Source organism: Cololabis saira, chromosome 10 (genome assembly GCF_033807715.1).
Source record: "Cololabis saira isolate AMF1-May2022 chromosome 10, fColSai1.1, whole genome shotgun sequence".
NCBI classification, from domain to species: Eukaryota; Metazoa; Chordata; class Actinopteri; order Beloniformes; family Belonidae; genus Cololabis; species Cololabis saira.
Genome location: NC_084596.1, coordinates 21,337,423 through 21,365,355, shown reverse-complemented (window position 1 = coordinate 21,365,355; position 27,933 = coordinate 21,337,423). Strand labels below are relative to the sequence as shown.

Genomic DNA, 27,933 nt, shown 5'->3' with positions numbered 1-27,933 from the left:
ACGGCTCCAGATTGGCTTTCTCGAATCGTGTAGCACAAGCTGAAATATAACCAGCCCAGTTTTCCTCTGCCAGCCCTGCTGCTGCAAATAGAAGTTCTTTCTAAAGGATCTTTAATTTCTTAATGAGTTTTGACCTGAGATTTAATTTCTTGCAAAGCCACAGTCTGTCATTGTAGTCAGCAGCTGAACATTACAGTTCTGTAATGTGCTAATTTATGCCGTCCTCTGAGGACAAGGAGCATGCAGACCTCCTCGTCCTGTTATCAATCAATCACACCCAAGGCCCGGCATCCCACATCATTCTGATTACATTAGACCTGCACTGCATTAAGTGAACCCTCGGAGGCGTTTTATTGGCGGGGCCAGTTCAGCACGCCACCCCGTGTCAGTTAATGTAAAAAAAGACAGACGACCCAGTTAACTGAAGGAATAGGAAATAAATAATCTGGACATGTAAAAGGGGCTACTGACCCTGGTCTCACTGGGAAGCTCATGGAGCAGTTTAGAAACGTCACAGAAACAACTGTAGATTATTTTTGGTAAGAAACACAATAGAAATTAAAGCTGCAAGCGATGAACAGGCCCTCGCACTCACGTCCACCGCCCCCCATAAGCATATCAGAAATGACACCACCCACGACTCTCTATGTCAAACCAGTCAAAAGTTATAGCAGAAAATCGGGACAACCAATCAGAAGAAGGGGCGGGGCTAATTCAGGCCAATGAAGGTCAAGGACTCAATACCGAGTCCCATGACACCACCCACGACTCTTTATGTCAAACCATTCAAAAGTTATTGCAGAGAAAAGTATTCTAGGGGGCGCTGTTGAGCCGTTAGGCCACGCCCATTAATACAAACCATGAAATATCAAATTTATCGCCAGGCCTGCCTTGCATGCAAAATTTGGTGACTTTTGGGGAACTATCAAATATGGACCAATCAGATGAAGGGGGGTGCGCTTTTTGGCGTCTAGCGTCGCCACGGTAACACTTTTGAAAGAGAAAAGTAATGCGCGTAGTCGCAGGATGGAGACGCACATTTTGATGTATAACACATCTGGGTTCACGATACGGTTCGGGCCGTATTAATTCTCGAAGGAATGGCATATATTGCTCCAAAATTACGCGATTAATTCAGAATGTTCAAAATGGCCGACTTCCTGTTCGGTTTTGGCCATGGCGCCAAGAGACTTTTCTTTAAGTTGCGACATGATACAGGTGTGTACCGATTTTCGTTCATGTACGTCAAACCGTATTGTGGGGCTTGAGGCGCAAAGTTTTTTCTATCTGAACCAATCAGATGAAGGGTGGGCGCGCTTTTTGGCGTCTAGCGTCGCCACGGTAACGCTTTTGAAAGAGAAAAGTAATGCGTGTAGTCGCAGGATGGAGACTGACATTTTGATGTATAACATACCTGGGGGCACGTTACGGTTGGGGCCGTATTAACTGCCGAAGGAATGGCATAAATTTCAACAAAATGACACGATTAATTCAAAATGGCCGACTTCCTGTTTGGTTTCTCAACATGACGCCAAGAGACTTTTCTTTAAGTTGCGCCAAGATACAGGTGTGTACCGATTTTCATGCATGTAGGTCAAACCGTATTGTGGGGCTTGAGGCACAAAGTTTTCCGGGGGGCGCTGTTGAGCCATTTTACCACGCCCATTAATGCAAACCATTAAATATAACATTTTTCGCCAAGCCTGACTTGCATGCAAAATTTGGTGACTTTTTGGGCACGTTTAGGGGGGCAAAAAGGCCTTCCTTTTGTCAGAAGAAAAAAGAAAGAAAAAAAAAAATTCCTACAGATACAATAGGGCCTTCGCACTGAAGGTGCTCGGGCCCTAATTATAGTATTATGTCCTCTTAAGACTGGCCCTGCGATGGACTGTCAACCTGTCCAGGGTGTACCGCTGCCTCTAGCCTGTGATGAGCTGGGATAGGCTCCAGTAGACCCCCGTGACCCCGCAAAGGATAAAGCGGATATAGAAAATGGATGGATCGATGGATCCTCTTAAGACCTGGCATACACACTAGACATCACATGTTGGGTTGTCTAAACTGCAGTACTAAATTATGAGTTCAGGTCTTGTATTTATTTTCCTCTAAATATTTGAAGTTGTTTTTTCTCCATTTCAAGACCTCGTGGGAGCAGATTATTGTTTTCTTATTTAATGTATTAACATGCAAGACCTCCGACCTCAAACAGGGGGTACTTTATTTCTGACATGGCTGTATTAGAGATGTTCATGCGAGCAGCTTCTTGTCAAAGGTTTAAACCTACTGTCCGTTGTTGAATAGGGGTGACGTCAGGTCCTAATGAACTGATTGCTGGGTTCCATAGATTGTGGCGGGAGAGTTACCCAGACCAGAAGTTAGTGAATTTTCAACTTTTGAAACTTTAGATGTCAGTCGGTCAAACTGTGGCTGTACACTTGGTGAAGCGAGGAAGTTTCCTTAGCCCCTTTCACACAGCCAGTTCGAGGCGGGAACGTTGCGCCTTTAAGCCGCCTCGCTGTTCTGTGTGAAAGTCACGGAGGCGGAATGGGGGGGCCAAGTGGCCCCACCAATAAGCCGGCAGCGGAGGTAGTCACAGAGCCGAAACGGGGTCTGTGTGAATGACACAGCCGGCATGCCGCTGACATGACGGTCGGACTGACGCTGTCGTCACGCCTCTGATTGCGGAACGCCGGCATGCTGTGTGAATTTACAGACGGGAGCGGCGTTATGCCGGCGTTGTATGGTTCTATGTGAACCAACAAAGGCGGCGTATTGGCAGGACTTCTTTACACCAATATTGCGGAATCTCTGTGTGAAAGGGGCTCTTGTAGTTTATGGCATGACGAAGCCACTTCACCACCCGTTGAGCATTAAAGCGGCGCTGCTCTGAGGCCATCATTAAAGTTATTCAAGGTTTGATTAGTACCCAATGCGTGCGTGGGTGTGTGCGTGGTAGGACCATCTCCATAATGAGGCCAGAGCAGTCACACGAGGGTCTCCCCCGACACTTCCCCTCCAAGACCTAAATATTCATGAGCTTCTAAACGCTTTCATGAACCTCGTAATTATGGGCAGAAAAATAGATGGAGCGAGATGAAGAAAGATAAACTGACAAAACAGGAGTCATCCGACAAGCTGACACTCGAAGAAGAAAAGGAAAAGCATCAGATTTACAGCTTATATTTTTCATTGTTTCCCATCATTTACACTGCTGCTGGATCACTTTTCATTTGCTGGTTGTGTTGATTCACTGGATTCATAGGTTTTTTGTTGATGATACGAAACAGAATTTGAGCAGCAGAATCATCACTAAGCAATCTAAACAGCTGCTTGTAAACATCTTTTGAACAAAAACAACAGAGTTAAGAATCAGTTCCCAGTAAACACATGTTTCAGATCATCTGGAAACCAGATGCTATCAGTTTACTCACACTTGGCTAAGATTATCTACAAAGTCGATTTCTGTGAAAACCCAAACATGCTCCAAAACTTAGATGAGTAGCCGACCTAGAAAGGATTGTACTCATGAATATCTGTTCAGGAAAGGTTGTTTCCTGATGCTCACTGACTGCAAGAACATTAGCCTTGTCCTGCTTTACTCAAGAAATCTAGACGTACTCGGAGCAGATTTGAATTGGCTCTCCATGTTTGTCTGGTTACCATCTGTTAGGGCTCATTAACTATGCAAAAGAACTGGGGAGCCAATGAAATCAGTCTATCTTCAGAGAGTCTCTGGGCGGGTTTAACACAATAGCATCTTCTACATTGACCGACGAAGGGTGGCGCGTTGAGCTGCCCCGCAAATAACCGCCTCCTCTTAACCGCGGGTCAGGTCTAATATTAACAGAGCTAAAGCAGGGTGCCGGGTCCTGGGACGGATTTGTAAGTCACGTAACCTCAGTACAACCCACCAGGGGAGGTTTTTACTTATTTGTTATTATTTTATAAAATAAGGAAACTGCTGATGAGAGTAACAACAGCAGCAGCAGGACGTCACCGGTAGGATCTGTATTTGCAAGATGAGTAACTGGGGAGACGAGGAGATCCACGAGTTACTCAGCCTCAGAGGCGATAACGCCATAAACCACGGTATGTCCAGAACCACAAGGGATGGTCCGTTGTTTGAACAACTGGACACAAAAATGACAAACCAGGCGTTTGCAAGAAGCAGAACCCAGCCAAAACGCTCATCCAGATGTTCGTCCATCCTTGTTTTGAAAATGACACCTGTCTGGCGTATGAATTCTGCTGATGTACAGACAACACGTCATTCTACACGCCTCCCGACTAACCTTCCCTCCCCTCAACTCGCCTTCAGGCCGGAGGTGACAACTACCACGTCTTGCATTTACATTGCCGACACGCCTTAAATACACGTTCATCATCCAGCGATATTAGCGCCATCCATTCTAAATACGCCTCATGACAACAGAGTGGCGAAGTAATACAACATGTAAACAGGTAAGATGTCTGCAGCTGATTAACAACGGCTTTGGCATCAACAGTTTAAAATTCTGACTTTTTCTGACAACACTTAAATCATTTCTTTGCAAATGTATCTGCTGTTTTGCCAGGAGGCTACACCAAAGGTTTAATTTACCAGTTGGCTTCACTGGTAGCTAAGTGGTTGTTGTCTCCCCTTTGATCACCCTGATGGAAGACCAAGGTCAATTAAATTGGACTTTCAGTCCAGCAACTTGCCATCCACAACGAGAGTGAGATTCGAAGTGCGCGAAGCCAGCTCATATTCAGCAGTCATGCATCCTGGCTTTTGCAGATGAAATGGTGAGACATGTTGGCCATCCAGGTCTCCCGTAACAACCTCTTCGGGATTGTGGTGGATGAGCCCTGTCTCATTTACAAATGGTAATAAGCCTCTACTAAACTCGCTCCAACAATAAAGTTGTTATTCAAAAAGTAATCTGAGCGTGATTACGTGTACGCGGTCCACACGGCCTCTGGCAATACTGGTTGAGTGATGCAGCGCACGTTTCCTTTCAAATTCTGCACAAATGTTGACAATCGTTGGGTTCCATTATTACATTGCCATCTCCCTCTCTCCATCAAAATCTTCTCCACAACTCACTGTCCCATTGACTCATTTTCGTCCCTTTGAATACATCACCGAACTCATTGCCCAGATTGGTCATAGCGCTAACCAACTGCGTGTGACAGTTAGGTGAGCAACCGTTCGGGAGACCCTACGGCTCGTTTTCAGACACATTTTAGCCCCAAATTATTGATGTTGAACGTTATATGGTTTTACAAAAATATTGCATTCACCATTTAAAAGGAGCTTGAGGCTCCTTTTAAGAAACGAGACTCTCTAGCGCCACCCTTCACCACGACGGCCGTTGGGGGTACTGCAGCCAACAGTGAAGCCGGCACGGGAGAACGGGGAGAACGCACATGCAGCGTCATGTGACGTCACATCCGCAGCCCAGCGCGGGAAATTCGGGACTGAATTGCAGTACATTTTGCAGCACACAGCCTGTTCAAGGCAAAGGAGAGATACACTAGAGGGCTCGTTCTTTTGGGTTTGGAACGCTTCATCTGACATTATTACTAGAAAACTTAAAATGTATACGGATTTTTTTCATAAATCTTGCCACAATCCGGCCTCAAGCTCCTTTAAGCTTTCAAAAATATTTGGACTTCATTGTTGATGTGTGTACACTATGTTATATGTTGTGTGCTAAACTAATACTTGCACACCTGGAGATTGGGGAAACACAATTTTGATCCTCTGTGTAATTCACGTTACATGATTGAGGATAAAGTTAACTCCGACTTTGACAAATCAGATAAGAGGTCTGGAGTTACTGCCAGGTACTGAGTTGGCATTTGTCAGCTGGTTGCGTGAAAAAACCAACAAAAAAGATAAAGATAAAGATATACTTTATTGATCCCCCTAGGGGAAATTCCAGTACCACAGCAGCATACAATGGAAATATGAAAATATGAAATATGAATAATAAATGAAGCCTAAAGGGATCAGAGGGCAAGTGAATGTGGCCATCGTTAGACTGAAGCCCCTTTCACACAGAGATTCCGCAATATTGGTGTAAAGAAGTCCTGCCAATACGCCGCCTTTGTTGATTCACACAGAACCATACAACGCCGGCATAACGCCGCTCCCGTCTGTAAATTCACACAGCATCCCGGCGTTCCGCAATCAGAGGCGTGACGACAGCGTCAGTCCGACCGTCATGTCAGCGGCATGCCGGCTGTGTCATTCACACAGACCCCGTTCCGTCTCTGTGACGGCTCTGTGACTACCTCCGCTGCCGGCTTATTGGTGGGGCCACTTGGCCCCCCCATTCCGCCTCCGTGACTTTCACACAGAACAGCGAGGCGGCTTAGAGGCGCAACGTTCCCGCCTCGAACTGGCTGTGTGAAAGGGGCTTGAGAAAGCTTGTCTGAAGTCAATAGGGCTGTAGTCCCTGCTCACATTCAGCCAACTGCTTCAAAACTGACGGGACAGTGCTTAATTTAATGTGGTGATGTATAAACTAATCACAAACATACTTTTGCAACTAACTGTGTGAAATTGCAAGTAAAAAAAAAACAAAACAAAACAAAGTATGTTCATGCTGACTGTAAGGGTCATTTCAAATCGGCTGATGCCATGAGCCAGAGAAATGCTGCACGCTGCGTGCAGGGATGCAGAAGAACTACACAGCACCGGTGATCCACGTAAAGCTGGAAGCAAACCCCGACCAGCAGCTCCAGCAGATCCTGCGCTCTAAAGGTCACCCGCTATGAGCTCCAGCCATCGTTGCATTTCCTGGTTCATCCAATGATTGCCTGTCCTTCAACATGAGTGGCAACAGGATGGAATCACAGAGTGTTTAAAAATGCAATCTCTGGGTTACGTTATTTCATCCTGGCGGGATGAACGGAGGGAACACCGGGCAATTTATTAGAGGTCATGACTTCATACACTAGACTCACAATCCCCTTTCAATTAAAAACAAAACCATCTGAGGCTCGGCTTTCCACAAGAAACTCACTATTCAGCCCCCCATGTTCCCTTTTAAAGAAAAAAATATTGCATCTGCTGTTGGAACACACATGATGTACGGCAGTCAGGCTTTATCATGCTGTCTGGTTTATTTTTGGATGTGTAGGCCTGTGAGGATTCCCGTTACAAAACTCCTCCGAGAGGTGATATATGAGAGTGATCCAAGATCTTATAAAAGGCAGGAAGTTTTTCTTTGTTCCCCTTTTAGAACAACATTTCATCCAACATCCAAGAAGACTTGAGTAACTGTATTTTTCAAACAAGCATCTGAACTTTATCACCCCTATCTGAAGCCATCACATGCCCGCTTTACATTCCAGGATGAGTCAATTGATTTTATCCTACTGGAAAAACCATCAGATAGTGTCACACAAGGCAGACTGTAGTAACAGGAAGGAAGGTGATTCAGAACTAGTTAAAGCGCCGCAACCGAATCGATTCAAACGCTAAGAGACACACAGACATGAACTCTCCATCAACTTAAACGTGACGATAAAGCAAGAGGATGCCATTTATATGCAAATCAGCACGCTGCTTCCCTCTTCCACGCAGGCCTCTTCAGTCCCCAGAAACTAAAATAAGTCCAAATTTTTCAATCAGCTCAGACGTGGTGATTGTTGTCGACTGGGAGTCAACTGATACATTATAAAAGGGAGGATGAGATGAAATGAGTTAATGTGATGAGGTTTACGAGGAGAGGACGCCAACTGGAAACAAGGTCTGTTTGTCACAACACTAATGACTTCGTGATCCCGCTGTGGCTGCAACTCTCCTGGCTTGTTGGGCCGTATATTCTCCACGATGAGGGCTTTGATTAATGACTCACTGCAGCAATCTCTCCAAAACATACCGGCACCACCACACAGCGTGACAGTCAGATGACTGTGAGCCTCATCCTCACAATAATGATAAGTGGTGAGCTAGACATGAGGACACAGACCGGGAATGGTGTATGCGAACACTGGCTTTCTGGAAAACTGTGTATTCATCTCTCGCTTGGGTTATCCGGTCATTCTAACGGCATTCGTGAGTCACCAGCACATCCACACGATCCACATTCACACACTGCTTTTACAGGGGAAGCACCTGTCAGGGGCAGGAGGCCCGCATCACCTCCCCGGCCGTCTCCGACTGGAGCAGTTAACGCCACTTACAGAGCAGCAGCAGTGTGTTTAAGTAGTTGCTGCTGCGTGTGTCTGTCAGCATTTCTGAAAACTCAGCAGTCCATCCCCGACTTAACAAAAGACTGCTGAGTATAAGTCTGTTCCCACTCCATCTGCAGGATAAAATGCACACATTTACACAGCTTTCCTGAAGACGATTTTTATTTTAGGGGGATAAACTAGTTTGCAAAAGGTAACATAGACAAGATAATTGTTGGGAAACACGAGGAGACTAGGCCTGTGTTGAAAAATTGATTTCCCAATTCTAAATCGATTCTCATATTAATTCCTACAAATCGATTCATATGTCTAAAGATCAATTTTTTTAATTTTTTTTTGGGGGGGGGGGGGTTTCTTCTTTTATTTATGTTTTTTTTTTCCATCATTACATTACAACTTTTGGTTATTTTTTTGTTTATCCCCAAAAAAGGAATGTTTTGTTGGACACGAGAATAACTGGTGCCATGTTTTTGCCTTTAAATATGTTTAAAGGTATGAAAACATTAAAGTGTTATAATGGCATAAATTGTCTATATTTCATTACTTTATATACTGTCTTGGGGTTACATTTGCAAAAAATGCTAAAAACCAAATAGTCAAACATTAAAAACCAAAATAGACCGAAAATGGAACAAATAAAAACGGAACGTGGGAAAAAATAAAACCGATTTAATCCGTCTGTGTTTGCTGCCCTGGATCTGTTTGGTAATTCTGTCCCACATGATGTTTCTGAAAGCAGTTCTATCAGCATTCTGGGAGCTGATTGGTCCTTACAGCATCATTAGCTGCAATACTTACTGTTTAATCTCAATATAATACTAGTAGTAATATTTTGCATAACTATAGTCATATAATTAATGCAACAGCTCAAAAAACAGTTTTAATAACACTAACCCAAATCAATATCGGAATCGAATCGGATCGAATCAAATCTTGATAATCGATTCTGAATCTTAAGAATCGGAATCGAATCGATTTTTGACATTTGAATCGATCCCCAGCCCTAGAGGAGACTCATGGAAACAGGGCAAGGAGAGAGAAAGGAAGTATAGGTAAAAAAAAAAAAAAAGAGTGAAGAGGAAAAAAACACTGAGGTGAGATAGTGGCCACAGACAGATATATGACCCTCAGTCACCACCTCGACGTCCCTTCCTCCTCCTCCACCTCCCCGTCCACATGGCAGCCCCATCCCTCATTCTGACAGGTCATCCATCAACAGGGAGACTAACCAGACCACCACTTTTCCCACCTCACACTGATGCACCAAAAGTAAGACATTACATGTCTCTTACCTCACGCTCTCATTCTTTCATGCTGATCTCAAGATGCGCCACCCTTCTCTCTTTCCCAGTATTTCTCCAACTCTCCTTTCACTCCATCTCCCTCCCCTCCCTGCTCTGACAGTCTGCTCCCCATCTTTCATGTCCTTGTCACGTTGCCCATCTTTTGACTAGTAAAAGTCAAGGTGTTGCCAAACATTCACGGAGGAAGGAAAAGCACCATAATTCTTAGAGCAGATCAGTGAAACACATTTAAGTTTTTAAAAATAACAGTCAATCAGTTCAGAGACAGATAAATAAAATGTATTATAATTGTAGCAGATTGTTATATCCTACACAGTCATGGACACATACTGTATTATCACAGGTTTACCTCTCTTTACTGTTAGTCTGTGGTGTAAGAGGACAGATCTGATGACATTAGCAGGATGAGCACAGAGATATCAAAATGCAAGTTTGCATGTGAGCTCAAGAGCGTTCAGGTAACTTTGAACTGCAAAGATGAACTACAAAGTATTTCTGATACAAGCTGTGGAAACTTTTACACCGCCGCGCCTAAAGGCGTCAAACTAAAAACAGACACAGAGAGGAGCGTCTTTTGTTCCGGAACAGGTCTAAACTCCTTCAATCCTGCAACAGTAACTGAAGACCCGAAGTGGAGGAAAATAAAACACCGTGCAGCAAACGCAGCGCCGCAGAGCCGGCGGCTCCGCGCCCGGTGTAAACACAGCAGCACGTACCCAACACAAACTCAATTCGTCCCCGCCAGCGAGCATCTCTTCCCGGCTAAGAAGGACCAGAGCCTCTCTTCCTTTTGAGGGGTTGAAAACAAAGTTACTCCAGCGGTGTTACAAATGTTTCGACGAGATAATGACATGTCTTTGTTGCAGTAAACGACAGCCCGACACATACAGGCAGCAGGGAGGCGTGTCCCAGCTGGGTTTACTTCTCACAGCGAACGCTGATTGGTCGATTCCTCCGTGACGCAACATTTTGCTCTGACGCTATTGGTCCAGACCCTGGCGGTGCGTTTAAGCGCTGCTCGGAGATTCCGAGTGCCAGTAGCGCTGCAAAACTCACCGAGACAGTAATTATAATATTAATAGTTAAATATTAGTATTATTATCATTATAATTATTTACTGGTAGAACCGTGTACCAGTCATCAGAATCAGAATCAGAAAAGGGTTTATTGCCAAGTTTGTTAACACACACAAGGAATTTGTTGTGGTGATTGGTGCAATACAATACAAATATAAAAGATAAGATAAGATAAGAAATCCTTTAATAGTCCCACAGAGGGGAAATTTGCAAAAAAAACAAATATATAAGAGATAAAATAAAATGTATAAACAGAAATGTACAATATGAGGTTTTAAAGTGCCGGATATGAGTCTGTAAAAAAAGTGACTTAGGATGACTTAGGACAGATAAAATGTATAAATATATATAAAAGTATATATATAAAATGTATAAACAGAAATGTACAATATGATGTTTTTAAAGTGCCGGATATGAGTCTGTACAAAAGTTACAGGATTGGAATATGTACATTAATGTAAGGTAGAGTGGGATGGGGAGGCAGTGGTAGACGGGGGAGAGGGGGGACCGGGGCCTTGTTGATGAGGACAGCTGCAGACGGGAAAAAACTGTTTTTGTGGCGTGAGGTTTTGGTCCTGATGGACCGCAGCCTTGCTCTTTATCATTTACTTTCACATTTATTTTTCAAATCTTTTTTTTTTTTTTTTTTAAATAAACACACACCATATGATAAGATATTTTAAGAGCTATTTCTTCACCTATCCATCATCCCTTTATCAGTACCTGCTTAATCCTACTTTAGGTCACAGGGTTCAGTTTCTGACTATCCCAGACCCGTCTATGGGCTGGGGTTCACCACTCCATCACAGAGTGCTATTTCTTGATTTCCTCACAACTATTTATGATTGACATTTGATTTTTACTGTGAAACATTGAGTTACAGATCCACCACTTTTGCCACGGCTGTCACAGCTCACTGTATCACTTACGACAAGAGTTAAACCTATTCTGAAGCACCGGTTTTAGTACAGTTTCCACACAGCGTGTAAACCGACTCTCCCCTTGTACTGCAACCTCAGCTTGCTTCAGATCAGTTTTCACCTTGTTTACATCCACTACCTCTCAAATGCTAAATTTGATGAATGCAAATGTTCATATATGAGCACATATGTGGTGCTTTCATGACATGACTACCGTATTTTCTGGACTATAAGCCGCACCTGCATACAAGCCACATCCGCTCTATTTAAAAAAAAAAAAAGATATGCAAGCCGCAGATATTTATTTTGTTAGATTAGATATTTACTACATGTACAGAAGGATTTTGAACTGTAAATGATGTACATGTTTGTACCTAAATAGATCCTTTCCTAACAGTGTCTTTTAACACGGGCCACGGCAGGAACTTTGCTGATTAAAACGGGACAGAACCAAGAGAAAATAACCAGGATTTATTTATCTGTTTGAAATCTGCTTCTACCTACTTCTATCTGCTAAATAAGTAGTATATATAGTATATAGTAGTATGGTACATGCCATTTCATTTATATGCATGATTTCCTAAATTTCCTTCGGGATTAATAAAGTATCCATCTATCTATGATTTATAGTCTATGTGCAACTGCTTTGTTGTGAAGGTTGCACTTTAAAGACATTAAAAAATCTCATGAGGACACTTATCAGTTACAAATGACCTGCACCTTTTCTTCCCCATCTCTCTACAGTTGTTACAAAATAATCCCCAGAATTCCAATAGTACATGAAGTTATCATAATCTCCACTCTGTGTGTGATTTCCAGCTAAATCTCTGTTACAAAATAAATCAGCAGTGTTTTCATTAGCAGTCAATTAAGACATTAGATCGCAAAAGATGGTGATTCTTCATCTGAAGTTCAAGCTATTTTATGGGAGTAAAGGTATTTGTGGCTTCTTCTATTTTTAAATAACATAATTGCCTCCAATTTATATTCCAACGATTCAATTTTCACTGCAGAAAGAAGAAAAATAAGTTAAAAAACTGTTAACACAGCAGTATAAAAAACACTTAAAATAAATAACAAAAAGCTTTTTATAAAGTATTCATAGTAAATTAGTCTTTATGCCATTAATTCAATCGATCAGTTAGTTCGGGCAAAAGTAAATGCTTCCCTCTAGTGGTTTCGGCAGGGAAGTAAACGCGTCCATCGTCCCCGAGTGCCAGTTGACATGTTGACAGATGCCTTCATAAATGGGCTTCGTTGTTTCATTGCTATAAGGAGCAGTACGAGACATAAAATGTGACCAAGGAACAAACTTCGTTGGAGCTAAAAACGAACTGAATGAAGCTCTCAAGCAAGTGGATGCTGATAGTCTGACTACGTTTTTTGGCTGAGAAACAGTGTGCCAACCATCATTCAGTCAGGGATGCTACATTATTACTTTTGTTTTTTTTACTATGAATGCAGATTTATTTATTTTATTTTTTTATGGATGGAAGTTTCCTTCAGGTTAAGTGAAATTCTGATCTTATATTCATATAAAAAAAAAATATATATATTTTTGTCTGTACTTGAGTGCATTTATACCATCAGCTTCAGTGGAAGATGCCCGACAATACAGGGGTCGTTCTTTCTTCAAATATCTCATAATAAATACTCAATAGGCCTTTGTACACTCACAGGCCACTTATTTACGTATACCAAATTTACTTCAGTTTTGTCTTTAGTTGTGGATAGTCTACTGCTGGAATTTGTAAATTGCCCTTGTGGACAATGAGTGCAGGTGAGGTTTTACGTTTAACAAAAACAATGTTCATATTAGTGTATGAAATTTAGATTTTTGAGTTTTCAAGAACCAACCATTCTCCCTCCAGTGACTGAACATCTTCTCTAATACACCAGGTGGTTGGTCAGGAATCCTTAAATGACGGCGTATTCATAGTTTTCCTCTAGAGCTTTATTCTCATTGAGAAAGTAACAAGTCACAAATAAACGTAAGATACATCGTCCGATAGAACCACCAGAGATTCAAGGCCTCAAACGTTTCCTGTAAAACATTATGTTATAAAATATGATGAATAACGGATCAGTCCACCCACAGAGACTTGGTATAAAATCTTGTTCTTTATTACAGCCGTCAGTGTTTCAGACTGCCACTCGGTTGTTGCTTTGTTTCTTTAATTTGAGCAACAAGTACGACGGGGCAGCCACACCATCTCCTCCTCCTTAAATTCTCTTCGCTTCATCGTCCCTGGTGGCAGCGTCTCCATCACGCTGCTGCTGCATGAAAGCACATCTGTTGTCATCGTAGCTCTGCCCAGCAGTCATAGTTTTGGTAGAGTTGGTAAAATGTCTCCTCATTTCTCCCCCCCTCCGTCTCCTCCTCGCTCTGTGGGCCATCTGACAGATATGTGGTACGGCTTCAGCTCCTCCTCGGACACAGAGTCCGGTGCTCGGCTCATGAGGTCATGACCACGGAACGACTTTGGGAAGGCGATCACGTCCCGGATGGAGGGAGCTCCCACCATGATGGAGACCAGCCGATCCAAACCTGGAGGAGAATGAAAGAATAGCAAGTTTTTACCTTTTTAAAAGGGATTTATTTTATTTTTCAAGTGGGGGTGTTGATCCTAAATACATTTCTCCATAACTAAAATGTAGCAGCCCAACACTGCCCACGATCCACGGCAAGGCAAGTTTATTTGTATAGCACAATTTAACACAAGGTAATTCAAAGTGCTTTACATCAACATTCAAAACAGCAAGATACAATTAAACAGTAAATAACAAATACAATGAAATAAAATGATAGGAAAAGAGGTAAAATAATAAAAAGCACAAGTTGTTAAAAAGTAAGGGCGGTAGAGTACAGCAAGTAAGTATTTAATTTAAAAGTAAACAATAATGTTTTTAGCCCTGATTTAAAGGATCTACAGTTGGAGCAGACCTCAGGTCTACAGGAAGTTTGTTCCACCGGTGAGGAGCAGAATAACTGAACGCTGCCTCACCTTGCTTGGTTCTGGTTCTTGGGAACCACAACAAACCAGATCCAGATGAACCTCAGGGGTCTGGGAGCTTCATAGGGAACTAACAGATCAAGCATGTATTTTGGTCCAAGACCATTCAGTGCTTTGTAGACCAGCAGTAAGATTTTAAACTCTGTCCTTTGACTCACTGGAAACCAGTGGAGCGATTTCATGACCGGTGTAATGTGGTCCAGTTTATGATCCCACTCCCTCCTCAGTATCCCGCCTCCAGCCAGTCCCCACAGCGGCTCCTGGACCCACCAAAGCAGAAACCAGTGTCCCCAGTTGACCCCACACCAGTGTCTACACTGTTCTGACAGTCCTTGTTAGTCGTTTACAGACGTATCAGCTCTGGCCTCCTCCTTCCTACATGTATTGATATTTCATTTCAGCTAACGCAGCATTTCCCCAACAAGGTTTCTTAAATCTGAGATCGGTCCAAGTCAGTATCCTTTCAGCCATTTACCAGAGGGGACGATTAAAAGTTGCAAATTGTAATTTGTTACTCATTATAAGATATGTAAACAGATTGCACAGATTAATAGGAGCGGCAGCGGTGCAGCACTCATATATAAATCAGTTAGTCAAGCTGTCTGGAAAAGATCCATCCGTCCTCCTGGAAGTTGTCCAGCAGGTACCGGCCAAGCTCCCAGACCAGCTCAACTGGTCTGTATGGTCCAGCAGCGACTCCACTCTGAGCTCCTTAACCTAATCCTCTGGGATGAGGAAGCTCATTAGCTTGTATTCACAACCTTTTTTACTCACTACTTCATGAAGATATTCGAGGGTCAGAATGTGGACCGAGTGGTAAATCAAGAAGTTTGCTTTGTGGCTGCACTCAGGTCGGTTGGCATCGGTGCAGATGATCATCTCCTGCTCCTTTCTACCCCTGATTGTAACAAGACCTCAGGGTCGTTCAATTCCTCCACCCGAGACAGAAAATCCTCGCTAAACCAAAGCGGAGAGTCCAGCCTTTTCTATTTGGAGGTCCATGATCTCTCACATGCCCCTGTGACCCCTGGAGGTCTCTGCTGGGGTCACAGGTGACAACTGCTTAAACCCATGTTTCCTCTGCAAGACACGCCATCCTGAACCAGGCAAAGCACCACCACGTCAGGGAGTCACACCGGCGCAAAACTACAAATAGCTGGTTTATTTTTTATATTGATACAGGGAAATGGTTTCTTGAAAAACACATTATTATAATAATAATAATACTAAACTAACTCCAGGACCACCTGGAGCAGGATGCTGCTGAGAGACGAACTTACCCAGAGCGATACCTCCATGAGGTGGAGCTCCCGAGTCCAGAGCCTCCAGCAGGTGTGAGAGGACACTCGGATCCTCCTGCAGCAAAAAAGTGGGAACACTTTCAGTGAAGAACAACATTTAGTCTTTTTATTCACAGACGAGTCACTAATGGCTTCCAGACTGCGAAGGGCCCGACTCCCTCTGACCACCGACCTTGAGGATGTTCTTCAGCACGTGAAGCTGCTCCGTGGCCTTGTGGATACGGATGGAGCCTCCTCCAATCTCACAGCCGTTCAACACCAGGTCATAATGCTGACCACGTACCTGAGAAAAACACACACCGTCACACGAGACTTCCCGGAGCAGAAATCCAAATCTCTTACACGTGAATCTAGAACAGGGGTCGGCAACCCAAAATGTTGAAAGAGCCATATTGGACCAAAAACACAAAAAACAAATATGTCTGGAGCCGCAAAAAATGAAAAGTCTTCTATAAGCCTTAGAATGAAGGAAACACATGCTGCATGTATCTATATTAGTTATAACTGGGGGAATTATTATGCACTTTGAGAAAAAGTCGAAATGTCGAGAAAAAAGTCAAAATTTTGAGAAAAAAGTCGAAATGTCAAGATTAATGTTGGAGTACAATCTTGAGAAAAAAGTCGAAATGTCAAGATTAATGTTGGAGTACAATCTTGAGAAAAAAGTCGAAATGTCGAGAAAAAAGTCGAAATGTCAAGAAAAAAGTCAAAATTCAGAGAAAAAAGTCAAAATGTCAAGATTAATGTTGGAGTACAATCTTTAGAAAAAGGTCGAAATGTCGAGAAAAAAGGCGAAATTTTGAGAAAAAAAGGCGAAATTTTGAGAAAAAAAGGCGAAATTTTGAGAAAAGAGTCAAAATTTCGAGAAAAAAGTCGAAATGTCGAGATTAAAAAAGAAAGGAAAAAGGAAGAAGAGAAAAAAGGAAAAAAAAAGAAAAAAAAGAAGAAGAAAGAAAAGAGAATAAAAGGGAAAAAAAAAAAAGGTCAAACATTTTTGTAAAAGCTCCAAGGAGCCACTAGGGCGGCGCTAAAGAGCCACATGCGGCTCTGGAGCCGCAGGTTGCCGACCCCTGATCTAGAATGACTGGAAGCGAGCACCTTATGTGGCTCCGTGTAGAGCAAGTGAGTGTCCTCGGGCAGCGCAGCGGTGAATGGGTGATGGGCCGACTCCAGCTCCGCTGGCTCGCCTTCTTTGGGTAAGAAAAGAGGGAAATCCACAATCCACAGGAAGTGGAACGCTGAAGGGTCCCGGACGGGAACGCCGTGAGACTCCAGGAGCTGAGCGCACTGCAGGCGAAGGTTCCCCAGCAACGGGCGCTAAGAGAGGAAAAGCAGAGGGACGACTTGAGACAAATGTACATATAGTCACCTCTGACATCTTCCCTTGCTGTGATGTCCACCTCCCCCCATCACTAAAACGCTCTCAGCGTGTTCCTGTACCACGGTGTGGCGGGAGCCGGCTGCCAGCAGCAGCAGGTCTCCTGCTTGGGCTCCAGTCGTCCTCAGCAGGTCGTCTGTGACGGAGGCAGACAGCAGCTTCTTCAGGGGAGACTTTACTGTCCCGTCTGGCCGGACCAGCACCAGACTCACCTCCTTCACACAAGACGGAAAAGAGAAACAGTAATCAGCCTGTGTCAGGTTTCTATAGCTCTGTCTGAGTAACATCAGGCTTTTTTTAATTAATTATTTTATTTATTTTGTGCACTGACCACTTCTTACTGGTTCAAAATGAACTAGGCATAGCAGAACATTGAGATTTAACTAAGACTTAACATTTTAATTTAAAATCTATCAAAGCATTTAAAAGTCCCGATTAAGCTCCAGATAAGAGAAAAAACACCAGCAGAGGAACAAACCCACCTGTCCAAACTGAGCTTTGGCCGTTTTTTTCAGTTCATCTAGGTCTTTTCCTGTGAAAAGTTTCTGTCAAACACAAACAAAGAACGGTTGAGAAAATCATTTGAAACAAAAGCAAGAACAGCCAAGCAGAGATCTCGCTGAACTAAATACATTTCTTTGTTGTATCCAGCAGCCTTAAACATTTTTTTCACCGTACAAAACTGGAAATTTCATGTACATTAAACAGCATTTTCTCCCATAGAAAGTGGTTTTGTTCTTACCGCTCCACTGGGGACACGGACGGCCTGAATCGAGCCGCCTGGTTGGCTGAGAGCCGATCTGAGGAATTCAATTTGTGTGGAAGAGAAAAGGTCGCTGATGTCTGTGAGCTGGAAAGACAGAAGAACACAAACACTTTTAGTTTTTAGAACAAGTACAGGAGATGTGTTACATTTTAGCTCCTGTAACTCTTAAATATCTTTTACTGGAGTGTAGCTACTTCCCCAACTAGCCCCAGCCACGTACGGTGGCCGGCTGACCTTGTTTCAAAGCAACAGAAGCAACCGTTGTTACAAAAATATACGACAAAAATAAAAACTAAATTTTACACGAATGAAAACAAACCATAAAACAGCGAGATGGATCAATTTATTTCATTTTAAAACGCACTGGAGGAATTATGACAAGGTTTTGACGCTATGACAACATCCTGCTGGCTGTTGCATCAGGGTTCCTATCTGCTGCCAGAGAAAAAACACAGAAGAAGAAAATAATGACCCGAAATACAATTTCGGGTCAGATTTTTGCATTTAGAACTACATTGTTGTTTGCGTGGAAACAGCTCTGTTTTCTCAACTGTGGGGGGGGTATTCGCTTCTTGCTCTGCTGAAGTTCCACATTTGGAAAGAAAAAGGAAGGACTTTTCCAACTCTGTACTTCATCTTTTGATTCCTAGATTGTTGGTCTATCTAGTACAGTGTTTCTCAATCCTGGTCCTCGAGTACCACTGCCCTGCATGTTTTAGATGCTACCCTGCTTCAGCGCACCGTGATACAAGTACCTGTGTCATCAACAGAACTGTGCAGACCTTGGTGACAAGCTAATTAGGACCTTTAATTAGAATCAGGTGTGTTGGTGCAGGGTAGCATCTAAAACATGCAGGGCAGTGGTACTCGAGGACCAGGATTGAGAAACACTGATCTAGTACTTAAGATACAACACTAACGGTAACAACAGACCTTCAACGGTTTCACGTCTTCCTCACGCAAACGTGATCCAGTCCTGTGATCCAGCACCCACCTTCATACTGAACCTGGTGTCAGGTTTGTCCACACCGTAGTCCCTCATGGCTTCTTCGTACGTCATAGTGTGGAAAGGAGCTTGGATGGGAGCGTTCTCCTCGGGCCAGGAGTGCTGCAGCAAGCCCTCCACCAGGGACAGGATCCCTGCCTGGTCCACGAAAGACATCTCTATGTCCACCTGGGGGAGACGGGGAGAGGGTTCAGTCTGGGAGAACCAATCGCTGATCACAGCTCTTTAACCAAGGACCAGGAGTGAAGATGGGACAAAAGTAACTAACTGATCCGGGCATCTTCTAGTGAACCAGAGATGTGATGACCACAAATAGATGTAAAATTAGGGCTGGGGATCGATTCAAATGTCAAGAATCGATTCGATTCCGATTCTTAAGATTCAGAATCGATTATCAAGATTTGATTCGATTCCGATATTGATTTAGGTCAGTGTTATTAAAACAGTTTTTTGAGTTGTTGCATGAATTATATGACTGTAGTTATGAAAAATATTACCACTAGTATTATATTGAGATTCAACAGCAAGTATTGGCAGCTAATGATGGTGTAAGGACCAATCACCTCCCAGAATGCTGATAGAACTGCTTTCAGAAACATCATGTGGGTCAGAATTACCAAACAGATCCAGGGCAGCAAACAGAGACGGATGAAATCTGTTTTAATTTTTCCCACATTCCGTTTTTATTTGTTCCATTTTCTGTTTATTTTGGTTTTTAATTTTTGAGCATTTGGTTTTTAGCATTTTTTGCAAATGTAACCCCAAGACAGTATATAAAGTATTGAAATATAGACAATTTATGCAATTATAACCTAACACTTTAATGTTTTCATACCTTTAAACATATTTAAAGGCAAAAACATGGTACCAGTTATTCTCGTGTCCAACAAAACACTCCTTTTTTGGGGATAAACAAAAAAATAACCAAAAGTTGTAATGTAATGATGAAAAAAAAAATACATAAATAAATAAAAGAAAAAAGAAAAATCGATCTTTAGACATATGAATCGATTTTTAGGAATTAATATGAGAATCGATTTAGAATTGGGAAATCGATTTTTTCAACACAGGCCTATGTAAAATCCCTCAATAAGTGATTTTGTTATAAGACGGTTGGCAGAGTGGGGTTAAAAACTGTTTTTGTAATTACAGATTTAACACATGTGTCGAGAAAGAGGAGATGTTTTTTTTCCCCATCAATCTCCCACCTCACCTGTGTGAACTCAGGCTGCCTGTCAGGTTTAGATCCTTCATCTCTGTAGCACCGGGCCATCTGGAAGTACCTTTAAAGACAAAAAAAAAAAAATACATAGTTTACATCTACGTGAAACACAATCTGCAACTGGAAGACATTTTACAACATCTACAGGTTCAGTTTACCGCCCAAATACACAGGAATCAGAATAACGTACAGGGCAGGCTAATGCAGTTTATTGACAAGTAATAACTTCCGTTGGGTCCGTTTCACAGAGTTCTCCATCACAGAAAACATGAGCTGGAGAGACGCACGTCCTGCACCCACCTGTCCACACCGGCCACCATGAGCAGCTGTTTGAACTGCTGCGGACTCTGGGGCAGAGAGTAGAACAGGCCCGGCTCCCTGGAGGGAACCACAAACTCTTTGGCCCCCTGAAACACACAAACACACACACACTTAGGTTCACTGAGAGACCTGACACCCCCGTGTTTAAGAGTGAAGGTCTTCTTCATCTCACCCCTGGTGTCCTTTTGAACAAAGTGGGCGTTTCCACGTCCACAAAACCTACAAATCAGAGAATATTCAAACATAAGAGAGGTGGGAGGGGGATGGACCTGGTTTAAGAAAACACTAAGCAAGCAGAAGAAGTGAACATCACTGCCGTACCGTGGACGTTACAGAGGTATTCCCTCATCTTCATCACCAGCTGAGACCTCAGCCGGAGGTTCTTCTGCATCTGTGACGACCTGAGATCCAGGTAGCGATACTGCATCCGTAGAGACTCCGACTTCTGCACAATCACAATAAACACTCTTCATTTTCATTCGGATTAATAAATGACGCATGTCATCAATGTGAGCAAGTGTCGTCACTTACTTTCACAAAATCCTTCATCTCGAAAGGCAGCTTCCGGCACACGTTGAACACCTCCACCCTCTCAGCCAGCACCTCCACCTCTCCTGTCGGCATCCCCTGTTTGTCAAACCAAACAATGCTCTTTGATGAGGAATGACTGCTTCAAATATTACCCACGTTGACCACACAGTGTTTCAGGATGTTTTTCATACAGTTCTGTATCACGGGACACTAGCGTGGTTGGATTGTTTATTGATACAGGGATTAAAAGGGATCCCACCTGGTTTAATGATTAGGGTTTCAGGGTCTAGGGTCATCTGTGAAAACTGACTCCTGGACAGACTAACAGGCTATCTTCAAAGTTAGAGACGGGGAATTAGTTGGTACCCATCGCCAGCTGGTTTTGTTCCAGGTAGTAGAAGGACTCAGGGCTGCTCTATGTTAGTGCTGGGCGGTATACCGGTTCATACCGAATACCGGTGTTTATTTTTCTTATGATATGAATTTTTCATATACCGTAATACCGGTGAATATGTACAGTAGCGTACACAACGTTGGGAACGCCGCGCAGCGCTACGTTCCGCCGCGCCACGCAGTGGAACGTAGCGCCGCTGGACACTGTTTGTGAGGGGACTGTTTAGCAGTAGTGATGCACCGATTGTTCGGTAACCGAAATTGTTCCACCGAAAATGGCAAAAAAACACTTTCGGTGTTTGGTGGAATAAGTGGGAAAAAAACGAACAATTAATAGCGGCGTTGTAATATAAGGAAATAGACTGGCCGCTCCCGTAACTGTTGTGCACCACAAACATAAATCGTTGGACAACCAAAAAGTAACCACATAAGAATTTTACCTAACATTCACCAGGAGGTGGAACCAAAACAACATAATGCTGGGAAATTAAAAAATGTTCAGTTTTTTATGTTCAATAAATATTTTCTACCTTGTAATTTTGTAAAAGATTTTTTTCTTTGAAAAGCATGCCTAAATCAAATTTATTTGATTTGATTTGACAGTAAAATAGGTCATTCTAAGCCAATTTACTGCAGCAATTCCTTTCCAAATCATTATAAAATGTGGTTAACAGCCAGTTGTGCATGAAAAAAAAAATACTGATATACCGTGAAACCAATATAATTTTGAAAAATACCGTGATATAAATTTTTGGTCATACCGCCCAGCACTACTCTATTTAACCAATTTTGTTCAGAACCTTTATTGACAGGATCTGTGGCCCAACCAAGGAGCAGAGGGTTTCCACTTCAGTGGTGTCAGGACTTCAACTCTGCTGATGATTTGGTCCTGGGATCTCCATGCTGAAGTCTCCTGGTCTGGGAACACCCAGGTGTCCCCCCAGAAAGGTTGGCCGCAGTGCCAAGAGAGAGGGAGGTCCAGAACCTCTCTGCTAAGACCGCTGTCTCCGTAACCCAAACCCAAACCTAGACAGGTAAAAGTTAGCAGGTGGATGGATGGAGGGAACCCACAAACCTTGTTCTCCTGCCCTGCCGGTCGTTTCTGGACTGTTCCTGTAACCTTGATGACCGACTCCACGGTGAGGTCGCACAGAACTGCTTTTAAATTGCTCGCAGACTAAAAACAGAACAGAGTAATACGTTAAATTGATCAGACAATTTTTAAAACTTCACATAATTCTTCTTGTTTGGAAAGTAGTATATTAAACTCCTCTGTACAAAGCCGTCCACTACCAACGCATGACTGCTAAATAGCTCGTTGTACTTGTCATCTTTCTTACTTCTTCTTGAGGAATCAGGACTTGAGCCAAGCCGCTGAAATCTCGCAGGATGACAAACAGATCCTGTCTGTTGGAAGCAGAAACAAACAGTTAAATAAACATTATGGATGTGTTGTGTGCAGTTAATGTGTACAAACAGAGTGTCAGTACATTTATCTAATTAATATTGGCCGGGTTTCCCAGATCCAACCTCTCTTAAGGATTTAAGAGAGGTTCAAAGAAGGTTTCAACTAAGAGAGAACCCTAAGATACGGGTGTTTCCCAGATGACTTCTTAACACCGTCCTTTAGTTTCGCTCTTTCAGAAGTTCTTTGGAGGAGCTGTCCGGTTCTGAAACCAAATCAATCGATGCCAGGCAAATCGATCACCGATCACTTTCAGCACATTTTCACACGCAGCACTGCTACCTAACGCACTAATTCCCTGCTGCCTGTGCGTTACAATGAAAAATGAAGATGATAAATATAACTCAATGACCCTTTTTCATGATGAAAAAAGGGCTGCAACTAAATAAGAAGTAGTCTTGGTAAGAGAATAATGAGGAAATGTAGCCTATTGTTTTTATTAAATGTGAAAGATGGACGAAAGGAGAAATTAACTTAATGATCATTCAGCATATAGGACCACGTTGTATCCTCCTGACTAGTAAAACAGAATCCTTCACCTCAAAAAAATATTCTGAAGTTTATTTAGCTGCTTGACCGTTTTCACTATTTCATTTATCAACGTTGTATTTGCGGATGTTTGGAGACACAGCGGGTGTGGAGACCAGTGTTGGGACTAACGTTATTTAGTAACGGGTTACAGTAACGCTGTTAGTTTTGCGGTAACTAATACTCTAACGCATTACTGTTTAAATTCAGTCACGCAATTACCGCTACCAAACGGTGCGTTTCTCCGTTATTTCTGGCTACAGTGAAGCTTTTTTCCCCCCACGCGGAGACTGGAGGAAACGTAGTGTGTGTGCGTTCAAAAACATGATGGTCAAGAGCCGAGAGAAGGCGAGTTTCGCAACGTGGAATTACAGCAATCCCTGGTTTTTCGCAGGGGTTATGTTCCAAAAAGAACCCGTGATAAGTGAAATTCTTTTTACAATTATAGATGGCTTCAAATTGCAGAGATCAGCCCCGCCTCACACATATTTCCCTGCTCTTCTGATGCCGCCGCATCCCGACTCTGTAGCGTCTTTTTCTTCTAAAGCCGCGGTGCAGGTGTTTTTTCAAGAGAAGAAAATAGTTATGGGTCGTTGTCTTCGCTCTTTTTTCTTCTGTCAAAAAGATTCTTATAAACCGACATGCTACCATTGGTTATTATCGCGGTTGATTTGCAGCGAGAACATACTGTATAGCAGCCAAATTATCAAATAAATGATATTCATGATGATCATCTTATTTGTGCGTAATGCATAAAGCATATACAGGAACACACTTGTTATTCCTTATTTTTCTTTTTTTCCCCCTTTGCTGTCACCAATGAATGCTAAACAATATAAATCTAAAGTATAAAATAGATAAAAATTTGTGCGGGGTGCATTGTTTTAATATCTCATTGCTTGGTGTGACATTGATTTGCCTGACGGATCTGGATCTGTGAGTCTTTGTTCACTAAGATGGTTGTAAAGACTGGGTCAGCAGCATCTTTCATTTCCTTCTTAATGAAAGAGATTCTTAAGCTAAGAGCGACTCTGGGAAACGCAATTTTCTTTCACAGGCTCCTTAAGAAGGTTTGAAAGAAGTCTTTCGCTGTTAAGAGCTACTTAACTGATCTGGGAAACCGGGCCAATGTCAGTATAGAATGACAGTATAGAATACACATGTTAGTGTTGTTATTGTGAGCATGTGATCCCTGATTAAAGCACGTGTTTGAAGTCGAGCTCAGGTAGCTGCACTTGTTCTGTCCTGGTGTCAGTGGACACGCCCTCGCTGACGTCCACACCCACGACTGTCAGGACACGTTTAGCTGCACACGGATAACTCATATACAGGTAAACGTTGTGTGTTGACCGATACTGGCCTGTATATGCTTTATGGCCACAAATAAAACGATCATCATGAATATCATTTATTTGATAATTTGGCTGCTATACAGCATATTCTCGCTGCAAATCAACCGCGTCACCGTGCGCGAAGCAGAACTGTTTATATGAACGCATTCGTGCGTCAGCACTTCAGTCCCCTGGACGTGCTGTCGGACCGGGCTGTCAGGCAGCCGGGACACCTGCGCCGTGCCCGAGCCCGAGCCCCTATGTGATGACAGGGAAGCAGCAGCTGAAGAACGAGATCCTTTGATGAATCGTTCATACAGTCTCAAATATAATCAATGGTGTCGGTTTATATTAAAGAATCTTTTTGCCCAGAAGAAAAAAGAGCGAAGACAACGACCCATAACTATTTTCTTCTCTTGAAAAAACCCACCTGCCGACTCGCGCTATATACAGCGCGAGTCGGGATGCAGCATCATTCAGAAGAGGAGGAATACGTGCGAGGCGGGGATGATCTCTGCAATCTGAAGCCCTCTATAATTGTAAAAAGAATTTCACTTATCACGGGTTCTTTTTGGAACATAACCCCTGCGAAAAACCAGGGTTTGCTGTAATTCCACGTTGCGATTTGCGAAACTCGCCTTCTCTTGGCTCATGTTTTTGAACGCACACACACGCCCACCCCGTTTACTCCCGGTCTCCGTGTGTGGGGAAAAAAAGCCTCACTGTAGCCAGAAATAACGGAGTAACACACCGTTTGGATGAAAAAGGGTCATTGAATTATATTTATCATCTTAATTTTTTATTATAACGCACAGGCAGCAGTGAATTAGTGCGTTAGGTAGCAGTGCTGCGTGTGAAAATGCGCTGATAGTGATCGGTGATCGATTTGCCTGGCATCGATTCATTTGGTTTCAGAACCGTACAGCTGCTCCAAAGAGCGTCTGAAAGAGCGAAACTAAAGGACGGTGTTAAGAAGTCATCTGGGAAACACCCGTATCTTAGGATTCTCTCTTAGTTCAAACCTTCTTTGAACCTCTCTTAAATCCTTAAGAGAGGTTGGATCTGGGAAACCCGGCCACTGAATCTTAAAATCTGCTACAGTTTATCTTTTTCTCTAATTCAATCTAACCCCTGGCAAAACTAGCAGATCCTGTTGAAGGCAGTGAGCTCCAAAATGGATCGATTAACGTTCATCTCTTTACTGACAGCTGGAAGAAAATACTACCTGAGGTACTGAACCCAGCCACACAGAGTGACCTTCTCTCCCACGTGTGATGCTCTCAGCTCCCCGCAGGTGTGACTCCTGAGTGACCGGCTGCTGGGACCTGAACACAACACAGATCAAGTCAAGTCAATTTTATTTATAAAGCACATTTCACATTACAAGCATGGACTCAATGTGCTCAAAAATACATAAACAAACAAATAAACAAAATTACAAGTTTACAATAACAGAAATAGATAACGAGTATGACAAGAGAAAAAACAATAATAACAACCATAATTCCATTTTAACAAAAGTGCGATCACCCAGCCAACCATGAGTTTAGGCAAACGCCTGTGCAAAAAGGTAAGTTTTTAGTCTGCTTTTGAAAGTGGGCACTGTAGGAGCAGACCTTAGTTCCTGTGGGAAGGAATTCCAGAGAGTGTGGTAGTGACTGAAAGCACCATGAGCAGATCTAGTGTGGACTCTAGGAATGATTAGAAGACTCTTATTTGATGATCTAAGGGATCTGTCCGGTATTTATTCAGTCAGCATGTCAACCATGTAGGAGGGAGCTAAGCCATTCATAGATTTAAAGACAATAAGAAGTACTTTAAAATCTACTCTTTATTTAACAGGGAGCCAGTGAAGAAAGGATAAAACAGGAGTGATGTGTTCAAACCTCTTGGTTTTTGTTAGAATTCTGGCTGCAGCATTTTGAATAAGCTGGAGTTTATGCAACACTTGCTTTGTTAGTCCTGCAAAAAGTGCATTGCAATAATCTACTGGAGATAAAGGCATGAACCAGTTTTTCAGAGTCTGATTGAGAAAGCATCTTACTTTAGATATATTTCTGAGGTGATAGAATGCAGTCCTGGAGACATTAACTATGTGTTTCTGGAAGTTAAGATCAGCATCTAAAATAACACCCAGGTTTTTGACAATCTCACACGGTTTTACTGACAGAGGAATTAATAGAGAGAAAATATGTTGCCTCAGAGCACTTGGACCAATTAAAAGAATCTCTGCTTTTTCTTCATTTAGCTGTAAAAAGTTTGTTGCCATCCAATACTTGATATCTGTAATGCATTGAATGAGGTCATTGACTGGGCTCAAATGATTGGCAGTAACAGATACATATAATTGTGTGTCACACAGATCACACAGGTGACAGTTGGAGTAGTTCATGCAAAAACTACAATCAAAGACTGAGTATACAGTCTTAAAAGCGTAGTTGTCACCCACTCAATGCTGTGTACCTGTGGAGGCAGATGCAGGTGCAGATGTAGATGTAGATACAGATTCAGATGCAGGTGCAGGTGCAGGTGCAGATGTAGATACAGATGCAGATGCAGATACATGCTCGTGGAGTCTGCCTGAACAGCTCAGGTGTCCCGCATGAACTCTCCACAGCTGTCGTCCTTCACTGGAGACCACCGGGGACCTCTGGTACCACTGGTACCAGGCAGCGTGGGCTCTGGCCCCACCGAGGATCCTCCTCAGCAGGAGTCTGCTGTTTGTCGCCATGTCTCATGTGAAACACAACCCTGCAGGATGCATTCACGGCCGTCCGAATCACGGCCGTCGTGATTGACTTACAGAGAAATCGCCTCCCAATGACTAAACCCCGCTAAATGGGCTTTCTGGATGTAGTGAGAGCATTATTGAAGTGGAGAGGACTTATGTCAGGAGTCAGTCCGACCCCGCTGTCAGGAAACCGGCTCCTGGTCCCGTCCCTCCTCCTTCGCGGCTCTCCGCTCATGTGGATGCGCTTTTCTGCCTTTAATCCACCCATTCAGCTTCATCCACCCACGTGGAGATCCGCGCCCCGCAGGCGGATATGACGTAGGAGTTTAGGACTAAAGTAGTTGATCACAGACCTGGTCGATTTAAAGGGAATAACAGGGCAAGTGAGTTTATAAAGGACAAAAAGTCTGTAAAAAGATGACAAAACAAATGCTGAAATGTAAAAAAAAAAAAAAAATG

At 42.9% G+C, this 27,933-nt stretch overlaps 2 protein-coding genes across 2 annotated transcripts in view; both read right to left on the bottom strand.

The window, feature by feature from the left end:
- LOC133452589 (SPRY domain-containing SOCS box protein 4-like) overlaps positions 1 to 10,358 on the bottom strand; it is a 72,631-nt gene extending 62,273 nt beyond the window's left edge. Inside the window, exon 1 of the mRNA XM_061732002.1 lies at positions 10,208 to 10,358. The gene's annotated coding sequence lies outside the window, so the exon portion shown is untranslated. The remainder of the gene's footprint in view (positions 1 to 10,207) is intronic.
- A 3,099-nt stretch (positions 10,359 to 13,457) lies between these two features.
- Positions 13,458 to 27,697, bottom strand: dars2 (aspartyl-tRNA synthetase 2, mitochondrial). The gene is made up of 17 exons (XM_061731069.1): positions 27,207 to 27,697; positions 25,969 to 26,068; positions 22,760 to 22,826; positions 22,495 to 22,596; positions 21,027 to 21,122; positions 20,817 to 20,940; positions 20,668 to 20,714; positions 20,475 to 20,581; positions 20,166 to 20,235; positions 18,941 to 19,120; positions 17,923 to 18,030; positions 17,663 to 17,725; positions 17,243 to 17,395; positions 16,901 to 17,119; positions 15,975 to 16,085; positions 15,782 to 15,857; positions 13,458 to 14,035 (listed from the first exon to the last, which is right to left on the bottom strand). The coding sequence occupies exons 1-17, from the start codon at positions 27,472 to 27,474 to the stop codon at positions 13,842 to 13,844; spliced, it is 2,085 nt and encodes a 694-aa protein (XP_061587053.1). The 5' UTR covers positions 27,475 to 27,697; the 3' UTR covers positions 13,458 to 13,841.
- Between the last annotated feature and the right edge of the window lie 236 nt (positions 27,698 to 27,933).